At 35.0% G+C, this 13,178-nt stretch overlaps 1 protein-coding gene across 1 annotated transcript in view; it reads right to left on the reverse strand.

Moving 5' to 3' along the window:
• LOC123239586 (radial spoke head 1 homolog) overlaps positions 1-13,178 on the reverse strand; it is a 44,007-nt gene that overhangs the window by 20,718 nt on the left and 10,111 nt on the right. The window contains exons 5-6 of the mRNA XM_044666850.1: positions 3,420-3,555; positions 234-305 (exon numbers count right to left, since the gene is read on the reverse strand). Coding sequence (XP_044522785.1) covers positions 234-305; positions 3,420-3,555 — 208 coding nt within the window. The remainder of the gene's footprint in view (positions 1-233; positions 306-3,419; positions 3,556-13,178) is intronic.

Below are 13,178 nucleotides of genomic sequence, written 5' to 3' on the forward strand. Positions count from 1 at the left end.
TTTTTTTCCAGCCTGATTGGTTTGCCATTTCCTTCTTCAGTGCATTTTACAGATGAGAGACTGAAGCAAACAAGGTTAAGCAACTTGCCCAGGATCACACAGCTATTAAGTGTCTGAGGCCAGATTAAATTTTTTAATCATACCACTTCTGACTATAGCAGTAATATAACTAGCCATGCCACATTACCTACAAATGTACTAATTAATTAATTCCAACCTACTATAAAACTTACCACATCTGCAAGTTTATATTCACCATGCTGTTCACATCCAATATCAAAAATATACTTTCCAGGGCCCAATGGCTAGGCATAAAAGAAATAAATGTTACTTCCAATTCTGTTAGTCCAATTTATAATATGAATAGAGTACGCTTTATAAATAATTTGTAAAAATTTTATCCAGACCTATGATTTCACTGGTATAGAAAATCTCTCCATCAATGCAGAATGATATTTTGCCTATAAGTTTCAGTCTTTGAGATATAGTCTTTTTGTTTATAAGGGAGAACTTGTGCTCTGGACGTCGGGATTACAAAGCAGACCCTCTATCGGGAATATCACACTGCCTCTCCCAGAGGATAGCATAGCACAACTTCAACAACATGCAACATTGAGTGGAGGGGCAGCCTTACCTATTGGTTACTTTTATGAATTAAATTCTGTTACAGAATAGAGTTCCTTAAGTGGATAGGCAAGACTAATTTACATTCATATTAAGAGAATTCCAAAATATGGCTTTATCAAATGAGTTGTTTCCTAAGTAATCTCAACACCATTCATTTTCTTTGCAAATTCTTTCTGTACACAAACTGAATGCAAAGTTCAGGTGTATTCCCTGATCAAATTGTCATGATCTCCAGACTAGGAGGGTCTGAATTAATAAGGTTTTCTGCATATTATGTTAAAGTTCAAATGATAACTAAAGAAAAAGGAAAAAAAATTTATAAAATGCCAAATCTGTATTTTAAGACACTTGAAGAACAATAGATAAAATATAAGTACTCTTTGTTAAACACTACGCAGATAATAATAGCACCTGTCTCCTAAGGTCTTTGTGAGAATATAATGAAATATTTATTAAGTACTTTGTGAACCTTTATTCATTCTATAAATGCTAGCTATCATTATGATATTATAACCACTCAAAAGACTTAATTTTTCTATACTTATTTTTTAAGTCAGGGAAAGAATTTGACACAAATTATCTATAAAGAATTTTATGTGAATTTTCATGATATCTAAATAGACCAAATCACTCCAAGAACATTTAAAATTGAAACTAGGTGGAGGAAAACAGACTATAAAGTATAAAAGATTTATCAATATATGAAACATTTTCTATCCATAAGAATGGAAATACAACCTTTAAACTATAACATCGTATCTCAAAATAAACAAATGAAAAATGTGTAAAGCACTTTGAACATCTTAAAGCATCATACATAGCTAATATTAATATTATATGAACTAGCATCAATGACACTTAAAGGAAACAAAGATGGTGTAGTGCCCAGAGAATTTATCCCAATAAATGAGTCTGAACCAACAATGCAAGATGCAAAGGGACTTTATTATCTTAGTTTAAACTAAGGGTCTCATATCAAAAGGCTGATGTGTGACCACCAATTGTGCTGAGCTGGGTTTTTATAGAGTGGTAGGCAGCAGAGGGCGGGATAGGGGGATGTCTTTAAGGTAGGAGTTCCTTCTGGGGAGAGGTCTGGAAGGAAGGAATTCCTTCAGATAAGGGGGAAAGGTCTGGAAACCAAAGATCTGTAAGTTAGGAATTCCTACAGACAAGCCTATTTCACTATAATGTCATACAGGGGGTCTGGATTTTTAATTCTGACTCTTTCTAGGTTCCACAATGGTATGGTAGTAGCTGTGCCAGACCAAGTTTACAGGAGGGGTCTGCGCTTAATTTTAAGGAAACTGAGAAAGAAAAGAAAACAGCACACGAGTGGGGAGGAAAATCAGAGGTGATTTTGCAATATATAAAAAGGTGATTGAAATGAAATCAATTATTAAATCATACCTGCTTTCTCACCTCTAAGAAATCTTGGTGAGAGTGATCTACACATATTGAGGTATATACATGTATGTGCATTTGTATATATTTTCACACAGACACATACATACATACATATATATCATGATAGATAAAACAAAAAGAAAAGACTTTCACAATGAAATTCTGTAGCTGATTACCTTTTTAGAGAGACACAAATCACTGAAAGGTACATAGAGTACAAGATCAAGTTGTATTGATTTCCTTGTTGACTATGAAAAAGTGTTTGATTCATTGTTTGATTGTGTAATGACTGAAACTCTCAAGAGGCAGTATTTCTTAATCTTAAACTAATTTATTAATCAACTTCTTCACCACATGGTTAGGTCAGTTCCATATGGATGCAGAACACACTGATTCAGGATCCACCATGGCTCCCAGCCCTACCCTTAATCCTGTAATCCTTTTAAAATCTAAGCAAAATAAGGGGCACTCAAACCAGTTTCATAGCCTCTGGAAGAAACTGTTTCAGCCTGACTTTAGAATCAGGCTCTTCTTGGGGGGTTTATTATCTGGTTTTGTGGATGATTTCTTTCTCCATTTCAAAGCTGAGCAAGTTCACTGTATTCCCATGAAGGGATGGGCATGGGAATATAAAGTCGGGTTACTGTCAAGAGAGGACAAGTTTGAAGACACCTTCAACCAAAGCTAAAAGGAAAAGTCATTTGCACTGGGTGTAATAAGGGGGAATGAGATCATCACTGAGTCCTCTGTTGCTATTTCAGAAGACTTTATATGTAAATGTTCCCTATAACATGTTTCTTTTTCTTGTGATTGATAATTCTATTTGATGTATTTCTTATTGTTCTGAAGTGGAAGCTGTGTGAGATTCAATCTATCACACAATTGGGAATAATCCCTGAGAGATGCTGACTTTCGAAAAATGTAAGGGAGGTCAAAAAGCTTATTTATACTTACATGATAAATGTATAAGCATCTTTTTTGAAGAATAAATATATTCAAATTCCCAATTTTTGAGAAGAAAATATTTATAAAAAGGAACTAAAAGACTTGACAAATATTTTTGGAGAGGTGTAATGAAGTAGTAAGAAAAGCGATGTGAGAAAAAATGTTATCGAGATACTCATAGACAAAGTCTCCATCCACATCTTGTTCCTCTGTTGATAATAAAAATAGAAGCGGAAAGATAATGATTCACAAAGTGAGGCAGAGGATTCTAATGTTCTCATACATCACACTAAACTGGCATTTCACAGGGTACCACCATGGTTTTTAATATATTTTCAGTTTCAGTATTTTTATTTTATAATTTTTATGCATTGAGAATATTTGCATGTTATGAGTATATTTTAATGCATTTATTAGAAAATTGCACTGTTAAGATTACTTACATTTTTATTTGCAAACTTGCCCTGGTATCTGTGGTTGAGGTGAATGAATTCTCCTGATCCCTCCTGTTGTCCATTGAACCAAGTACCAACATACTTAGAGCCAGTCTCAGCATAGATATATGTGCCTTGTCCTTGCCTGTTAAAGAATGAAAAAGGATTTTTTAACTGTTTGGGAAATAAAGTTTTACAGGTTAAAAATAAGAAAACCAAGATAAAAATTCTAAGACCATCCTCTTCATTTTGTATTTGAGAAATATATCAGCAATAGCCATGAGCTTCTATTTCATAATCAACAAAGTGAGTGGGTTAGACTGGATCAGAGGTGTCAAACTCTGGCCATATATAACCAGAAAAAAATTATAATGTGGGATGGAATTCAGATTAAATTGTAATTAGGAAATGTTTAACAAAGGATAAATAAAAATAAAATACGACTAGATAATGTCAAATGATGATTTTTTTTAAGTCAATATGGGGCTTGAAGGGACCCCTTTCTATTTGTGTTCAATACCACAGAACCAAGTAAAGTCTTTTCTCATTTTAAGTAAAATGAAAACTATGAAATAGTTGATAGACTTCCCTTTTGGTGGAGGCTTAGAAATGTTCTTAAATCTCAATAGTTAGAAAGAACTCCAGGATGCCACCAAGAATATTAATGTTGAATTATATTGTTTATTAGCAATATTTCTATGTGAAACCATTTGTTTTCCCTAGCCCCAACCTCTGAAGATAAGGTAGTCCATTTTTTAAGCTGTACTTTACTCCCAAACCAGGAGACATCTACCTGGGCAGAGACCTTTTATCTTTTGTTAAAGGCTTTTGGTAAAGGACAAAGGTTCTTCATTATCTATAAACAAGAATACCCTTCCCTAAGGCATTTGAAAACAGAGAGTCAGCCACCTTTCCAAGAGCTTATGGAAGCAAGAGAGATCCATCCATCCAAATAGTAACTGAACCCCATTCCCTCCATGAAATAATAGAGATGGAGCTGAGATCTTTAAGTCTCCTTCTTCTTTTAAAATATTCACCAATTAATCCACCAATCCACCAATTTAAAATATCCACCAAATTGGAAGGAAGGTCTAAATGTTTACTGTCCGGCCAATCAGAAGGAAAATACAACTCTGCTAAAAGGCTCTGCAACTTCCTGTACATTGGATTGACCAATCCTCTATTTTGTTTTTAAATTCTTATCTTCTGACTTGGATTGATGCTAAGTATTTTTTCCAAGGTAGAAAAGCATTAAAGGCCAGGCACCCTAAGACCTCCTGTCTGCAAGTCTGGCTCTCTTATCTCCTGAGCCATCTAGTTGCCTTGACCCATCCTTTAAAAATAGATCACATGCTCCTAATGATATGGAGGTACAGGCTCCCCCTAGACACCCCAAAACCCTAGATGGTGTTCCAGGTCAGAGAATACACAAAAGACTGGTTTTTCCTTGCATTCCTGCAGTGCTAGGGAAGGTGACTTTTGAGTTAAGAAGATCCTCTCTGACCTATCCCCTCATTCTTGAAGAACACTGATAGGCACCTTCCAGCTTGCTCCCAATAAGCATCTACTTTATATCCCAAATATCTGATTATCCTCTAAACTGGACAGGTCACCACCCCCTTTTGACTTTGAGGCATATGATCCATCTCGAGTTCCAGAGACTCAGGAACATGCCATCATCATCCTATCTCTAGTCATGCAGGGCCTGTTGTTGAAAGGGTATATAAAGCTCAGAACACTTCTCTAGGAGGCAGCATTCCATGCACTCTGCCTCCCTCAGCTATCCAATTTGATTTAACCATTTGACCTATATTCAAATTAATAAATCTCTTTTATTTTTAAGCTAGCTATTGGAGTCTGTCCTTCTTGACAAGGGCAACCTTTCTACATCCAGGGTTTTACCTTAAAGCTCTCTCCCATAACACTATTATTAAATAATATCATACTCAGAAAAATGGCCTCAAGTTGGTCAAGTGAATGAACAAGGGTCACATGGCTATTAATATCTGAGACAGAATTTCAATCCATGTCTTCTTGATTTCAAGTCCAACCCACTACTCCTTTATCCAGAGCTAAATTTCTGCAGAACTTCTAAAAATATAGATCATGAATGTTATTAAAAAATGTAAAGGCAAGATGGACCCTCCAAGTCAGAAATACCTGGTTTCAAGCCACACATGATATACAATGCTTTTATAACCTTGGGCAAGACATTTAATTTCTCAAGGCTCTTGAAGACTATAAGCTACAGAGGTAGTAATGAACATACTTTTTGGAGACAGTTCCTTTTCCCAAGATTGTATACTAATTTAAATCACAGTTTAAACCTTTATTTCTGTTACAAAAATTAGCAAAGAAAACTGAAAGTTGTTTGAAATTAGAAACATGAAATGAAATTATTAAAATAAAATCTACATATTGGTTAAAATTCTGAATGCTACAAGATCAACCAAGAACTGAATAAGAATGCCTTCTACAAAATACCTACTACACCCCAAAGTGATCAAATTCACTTTAGGCAGCTCTAATTATTAGGAAGCCTTTTCTTGTATTAAGATTTGGATATTTAATATAAGAAAGACTATGAATATAATTGATCAACAAAAGAAATAGAAATATAGTTATATTTGATTACAGAAAACGCCTTTGAAAAATACAACATTCCTATTAAAAACACTGGAAAATATAGTTATAAATGGAGTTTTTCTTAAAATGTTATGAGGTATCTACTTAAAACCATCTGCAAGTATTATTTGTAATGGGGATAATCTAGAAACCTTCCCAGTAAAATCAAGAATGAAACAATGATGCCCATTATCACCAATATTATTTAACATAGAATTAGAAATTCTAATTATAGCAATAAAACAAGAAAAAGAAATTGAAGATATCAGAACGGGCAAAGAGGTAATAAAACTATCTCTGTTTGCAGATGGCATGAGAGAATATGTGGAAAATCCTAGAGATTCAATTTAAAAGTTAGTTGAAAGTATCAATAATTTTAGCCAAGTAGTAGGAAATAAAATAAACCCACATAAATCACCAGTATTTTTATATATTACTAACGAAGTCTTGTGGAAAGAGATACTCCATTTAAAATAACCAGATAGAATAAAATACCTGGGAATACACTTGTCAAAATAAACCCAGGAATTACATGAACATAATTATAAAAAACTTTTTACAAAATGAAGTCAGATCTAAGTAACTAGAAAAATATTAATTGTTCATGGATGGGGTAAAGCCAATATAATTAAAATGACAATCCTACCTAAATTCATCTACTTATTCAAATTGCCAAAAAATATCTTATTGAGCTAGAAAAATAAAATCCATTTAGAAGAAAAACTATCAAGAATAGCAAAAGAATTAATGAAAATAGAAAGGTAAATCAGTGGAACAGAGCAGACATACAACAAATAGTAGTAAAATAATATAATAACCTTGTATTTCACAAAAATATATGTCCAGGCTTTTGGGATAAGAAATCAGTATTCGGCAAAAATTGCTGGGGCAACTTGAAAATACTTTGGCAGAAACTAAGTATACTGTAGACCATAATCTCACAGCATTCACTAAGATAAGATCAAAGTGGATATATGATCTAAACATAAAAGGAGATATAAGCAAATTAGAAAAAACAGGGAAGATATTACCTGTCAGACCTATTGTCTGAATTTCTGAATGTCTGAAAGGGAAAATTATGAGTCAATAAGAAACAGAGAGCATTGTGAGATGTAAAATGGATAATTCTAAATATATTAAATTGAATAGTTTTGTACAAATAAGACAAATGTTGCTAAGATTGGGGAAAATCAGAAAATTGTGGAAATTTTTCATAGTCAGTCTCTCAGATAGAGGTCTCATATCCAAAATATATCAAAACATCTGTCAAATTGATGGTGATAAGAGCCATCTCCCAATTGATAAGTGAGCAAAATATATGAGCACGGTTTTTGGATGAAGATATCAAAGCCATATATAGGTACATGAAAGAATGCTCAAAATCACTAATGATTAGGGGGAGGCAAGCCAAAACAATTCTGAGGTATCATCCCACATCCATCATACTGGCTAAAATAACAAAAGGGTGAAATGAAAATGTTGGAGGGGATCTTTAAAAGTGGGGACATTAATACACTAGATGGAATTATTCAACCATTTGGGAGAGCAGTTTAGAATTACACCCTGAGAGGGCCAAGGTAATATTAGGGGAAAAGGGAAATAACCTATATGTTCCAAAATATTTAAAAAAGTTCTCTTTGTGGTGGCAAAGAACTGGAAATTGAGGGTATACCTATCAACTAGAGAATGGCTAAACAAATTGTGGTTTTGCAGTTTTGCAATCTACATATAAGATTGTGATAGAATGATACTGTACCATAAGAAATAATGAGCAGATCAATTTTTTTAAAAAAACTTGGAAAGGGCTACATAAGATAATAAAGAGTGAAATGACTAGAACCAAGGGAACATTATATACAGCTACAAATTTAATATTTGAAGAATAACTTGTAAATGTTCACCTCCAGAGAATGAACTGAGAATTGGAAACATAAAGGACACAAGCTATATATTTTGGGTGGCTGAATAAAACTTTTTTTTTTTTTTTTTTTTTTAAGATTTGGATCTGCCTTCGAAACATCAGCTTACTATTCTGAGTTGTACCTTCCAGGACCAAGAAGACAAATCTAATCTCTCTTGCACATGACAACATTACACTTGAAGACAATTACTATCAGTTCAGAGTCTTGTGCTCTGCAGAATAAATATCCTTCATTCTTTTCAATGATTCTAATAGAACATGATCTCAAGATACTCCATCATCTTGGCCACACTGCCTTGGTCATCACTCCAGTTTATGAAAATCCTGGAATACTATAATTCAAATGTGGTCTGAACAAGGAAGAATACAAAAGGACTATTATTTCCCTAGTGCTGGACACCATGTCTTTCTTAAAGTAGACGAATACTAAATTAGCTTGTTTGACTGTTATACTCAATGCTATCTAATATCCATTCTAGCTTTAAATCCAAACAAAGCTATACCGATGGCCTTCTCCTTTGAGGGTTACTTATAAACTTTATAACCCTTTAGTAAATTTGTAATCCTCTAAAACTGTCAGATAGCTTTCAGGTGATCATTATCTAGTCATGCTTTCATCATCATATACTTGTGAAATCAGTCTAATGGTAAATCTAATGGTAAGTCTAATCAGAAACTAATGGTAAGATATTAAATTGTAAAATTTGAGCTTATGAAGAATAGCATATATAGCATCCAAGACCTTATGTCTGGAAGACAAGGGTTGGAAACCCGACACATTTACTAACCAGATGAAAATACAACAATCGCCACCTCTCAGCTCCCCCAAATTAAAAAAAAAAATCCTATCAGTTATTGATAGATTGCAATCTGTGTCAGTAGAGAAAATTCTACACTAAGGAAATTACAGGTCCTTAAAAAGTTTTTTTTTTTAATTTGGCCCAACATTCTAGTTTTTCTGACATTAACTGGTTAACTCTTTCTCCTAGATGTGTGTTACCTAAAAATAGCAATGATGCTACCTATTCCACTATTTAAGTCATTGATAAAATGGTAAACAAATTCTGCCCCTTGACTTCCTTCAAGTCTCAGATAAAATTCCATCTTTACAGGAAGTCTTGAGGGCAGGGTATGTCTTTTTGCTTTTCTACATATCCCTAGGATTTAGCACAGTGCTTAGAACAAAGTGATTGCTTAGTAAATAATGACAGGGGCAGATCCCTAGAACACTGTAATAGAGGCTTTCATTCAACTTACCATTAACTTTTTGTTTCTTGAGTTCTCATAGAGTCATTAGCTTCTCCTTGACCAATTGTAATTTTTAAAAAGTCATTTTCTTCAGTAAGATTTAATACCTCTTTTACCAAGCTGTTAATTCTCTTTTTTCCCCTTCTTTTTCTAAACCCATGTCTTCTGTCTTAGAACTGATATCAAGTATTGATTCCAAGGCAGAAGAGAGTAAAGGCTAGGCATTTGGGGTTAAAGGACTGCCCAGGGTCACACAGATAGGATGTATCTGATGCAGATTTGAACCTAGATCCTCCTGAATCCAGGTCTGGCACGCTATCCATTGTGCTACTTAGCTGCCCTGTTAATTCTCTTTTCTTGCATTGTTCTCATTTCTTTCCCAATTTCCCCATCTGCCATTCTGATTTGGTCTTTAAAATCAATTTTGCTCTTTGAAAAAATCTCTTTAGCTCTTCTAGGAATTTTTGTTGGGCTTTTATCCAATCTGAATTTTTCTTTGACATACAGCTGGTAGATGTTTTCCAGTCTTCTGAATTTGTGTCTTGAGCTTCTCTGTCACTATAGAACCTTTTTGTGGTTAGGGTTTCTTTTTTGTTATTTGTTCATTTTCCCAGTCTATTTCTTGACTTTGGACTTTGTAAGAATGGGCTTTGTTCATTTATGAGGGGGATACCAGCCTCTCTGTAGGAGAAACGGTAGATTTTCGGTGTTTCCAAGATGGGTATGATTTAAGAAGAATTCTGGTCACTATCCCTTTGCTCTGCATTTTGGTCTGTAACTCAGGAGGGAAACCTGTTCCCTTATGATGGTGACTACTCCTCTCAGCCTCAAAATTGCTACCTAGAATTGGATAATAGGCTACATAGCTGCCAAACGGTGCCCGATCCTATACTAGGAATCTCCTGAAAGCTCTGACCAGGTAAGTTACCTTACCATCCCCCCTATGCAATGGGCATGCCCAGGATTCCTGATGCTGATGCTACAGCTGCCATCTCCAAATCTACCAACTGTTGCCACCTCCATCTCCACTCCAGGATCTGCAGATGTCTCCATATCTATCTCCTCTGCCCCAGACCAGAACAATAATCCGCTTTAACTTTTTATTGGTTTTTCTGCTCAGAATTTGATTTGGTGTTTTTTGTGCTCATCCCATAGAAGATGTTTGCAGGGAAATGTGGTAGTTGTGACCCTTCACATCACCATCTTGACTCTGCCCCCAACTTGACATTAACTTTTAACAACTCATTTTTGAGTACAGACATTCAAGGAGACCCAAACGCACCAACTAAATTAATTTATAGCCTAAATCCATAAAAATAAGAGACTGTCAAATATTTTGATTCAATCCAGAGAGTCTACAGAATATCTATAAAAATTCCTTGATCTACCAATCTAGATTATAAATTTTTTTGGTTCAGAATGAATAGAGCTGGAAAGATTCCCAACAATCCTCAATAAAGATCTCTGCTCTTTTTTTGGTTTCGTTACTACTAGTATTTCTTGTAGGTTTGTGGAGTCACTTGTGGAGTCATCTTTGGCCCATTCAAATATTAAGGAAAGCTGTTACTTGGGCATAGTTTTATACCTCTATACTAGGCTGTTTATTCTCCTTCCCACTCTTTCTTCTAAATCTTTCATTTCATTTCTAATTATTTTCCCTATAGCTTCCATTGAATTTATAACATTACTTCTAAACACTTGAATAATTTCTTCCAGGAATTTCACTGAAGCTTGTAATAAAGCAGTCTTTTTGTTTGAAGATTTACTTATATTATGAATTGTCTCCTGGATTTTTCTTGTTCAACCCTGAATGACCTCTCTATAATCTCTTTTTCTAGCCTTACTTCCTTAATTAGGACTTTGTGTTCTTTTGGAAGGAAAAGTAAGACTTTCGTCCTGATCTTATTATTTTTTCATCTGAGTGAGAAATACTGTACTCTTCTAAGGACCTCAATTAACATAGGCCAGAAAAATCAAAAATTCCAATTCCTTAAATAGTCTTATCTTAAAGGAAAGTTTAATTGCTGCCCTCCTTATATGAGCTGTGCAAGCTCCTGACACCATTCCAAGCTCAGAGCAAGACAGGTGAAGGCTCCAGGTATCCCTGTATCTAATCATAATACTCTTAAGCACACAACTTTTAATCTAGTTCCACAAGCTAGAAGGCTTCTTCTGTGTGCATTGCTCCTAAGCCAGGCTTTTCTGATTGAAGCCTTTCTTTCCCTACTCTTTTAAAACTTAAAATTCTTTCTCTGAGTGTCTCTGTTTCTCTCTCTTCTCTCTCTCTTTCTCTATCTCTCTCTCATTTTCACTCTTGCTTTCTTGCTGTCCCTAGAGAAATGAGGTTATTACAGTTTCTCTTTGTGGATTTTACTCAATCTAGGGTTCTGTTTTCATCCTTGCTGCTATTCTGTTCTCAATCACCTAGTTAAATGTAGGAGTCCAGGCTTATTAGTTTTGATATTAGGAGCACTCAAAAAGCTGATTCTTAAGATTAATTTCTGTAACCTCTAGTTAAATTGAACCTCAACCTTGCCAGATTCCTAGCCCTTCTCTGAGATTACACTCCGGAAAACTGATCAGTTATCTCAGTACCAATAGCAATCAATTAACATGTATCAAACCTCAGATCATATGGATTCCTGATCTAGGCTCTAGCTATATCTATTGTTTTAGGTTTCAGCAGTTTGTATCTCATGACTGACTCATAATGTCAATATATCAGACCACTTGTCTAATTATCATTTTCCCTTCCCCCTATACTTTTGTAAAAAAAAATAATAATTTTGTAAAAATAAAAATACTAGTATGTCAGCTAAGGGTTAAGCTCTTGACCACAAGAGCTCTGGACCATCAAAGCTCTTCACCATCAGAGTTTCATTCCAGGGAAGCTCTTATCCACCAGAGCTTACTCACTATCTGACTACCTTATGTCAGAACTCTTTGTTTCTGTGTCTTTATTCTCACCTTATGCTCTCCTTCCCTTAGACTTTAAATCGTAACCCATTTTTCTCTCGGTCCCTGGTTGCCATTTCTGAGTGTTTTAACCACTAGGAACTTTTGTGCAGCTGCTGGCTGGACACACTGAACCAGATGAAGACTGTTCTCTGCAGTTCCTGAAAATACATAGCATTGCAGCTGGTTGAGAGTTGTAGGTGATGGAGACTGCAATTGCCATCAAGGAACAATCCCAGGAAGTGCAATTGTTTGATCCATCATGCCCTGTAAGAAGCAAGGTCAGCTAAGCAACCCATAACAAAAAGCAAAATCTTCTATGAATGATCTTGAAAAGGTCCAGAGTTCATGATGTAGATTCTACGAGTTCTTCATTGGACACTTTCTACATTCTGCTTTTGCAGAAAAAAAAGCTTTCATTCTCCAAATAAGATGCTTTCTCAGCTGGTCTTGCCACATTTCATGCAATAGAGAGCCACCAAAATTAAATTTCTCTGAACCTTTCCCTTTTGCATATCCTTAAAATTCAATGACTTCAATAAGTCATCAATTTTCCAAAGTTCCCATGATCATATTAATGCTCACAAAAATTTATCAAGAATTTGAGAACAGTCTCCATTCCCTGGTGATTTACAGATTACTTAATACTTCTAACTTACAACTTCCTCAAAGTATTGATCAGTATATCACCAGATGCTCCCAGTATCCTGGTCTCTATGGCATTACTTCCACTAGAAGACTTATACACAACACTAGGGGCAACATGCATCTCATGAATATCAGCCACCATACTTGTACAGGATGTAATAATATAACTCAGATCTAAAACCTTCACTGTGTTGTCTCCTCTGAGATTGCTTGTTTTCATATCTGTATCCCCAATGCCTAGCACAGTGCTTTGCATGTAATAAGTGCTTAATAAACTGATGCAGAGCGAAAGGAGCAGAGCCAGAAGAACAATGTACACAGAGACTGATATACTGTGGTAAAATCGAATGTAATGGACTTCTGTACCAGCA

The sequence above is a fragment of the Gracilinanus agilis genome, chromosome 3 (genome assembly GCF_016433145.1).
Source record: "Gracilinanus agilis isolate LMUSP501 chromosome 3, AgileGrace, whole genome shotgun sequence".
Taxonomy (NCBI): domain Eukaryota; kingdom Metazoa; phylum Chordata; class Mammalia; order Didelphimorphia; family Didelphidae; genus Gracilinanus; species Gracilinanus agilis.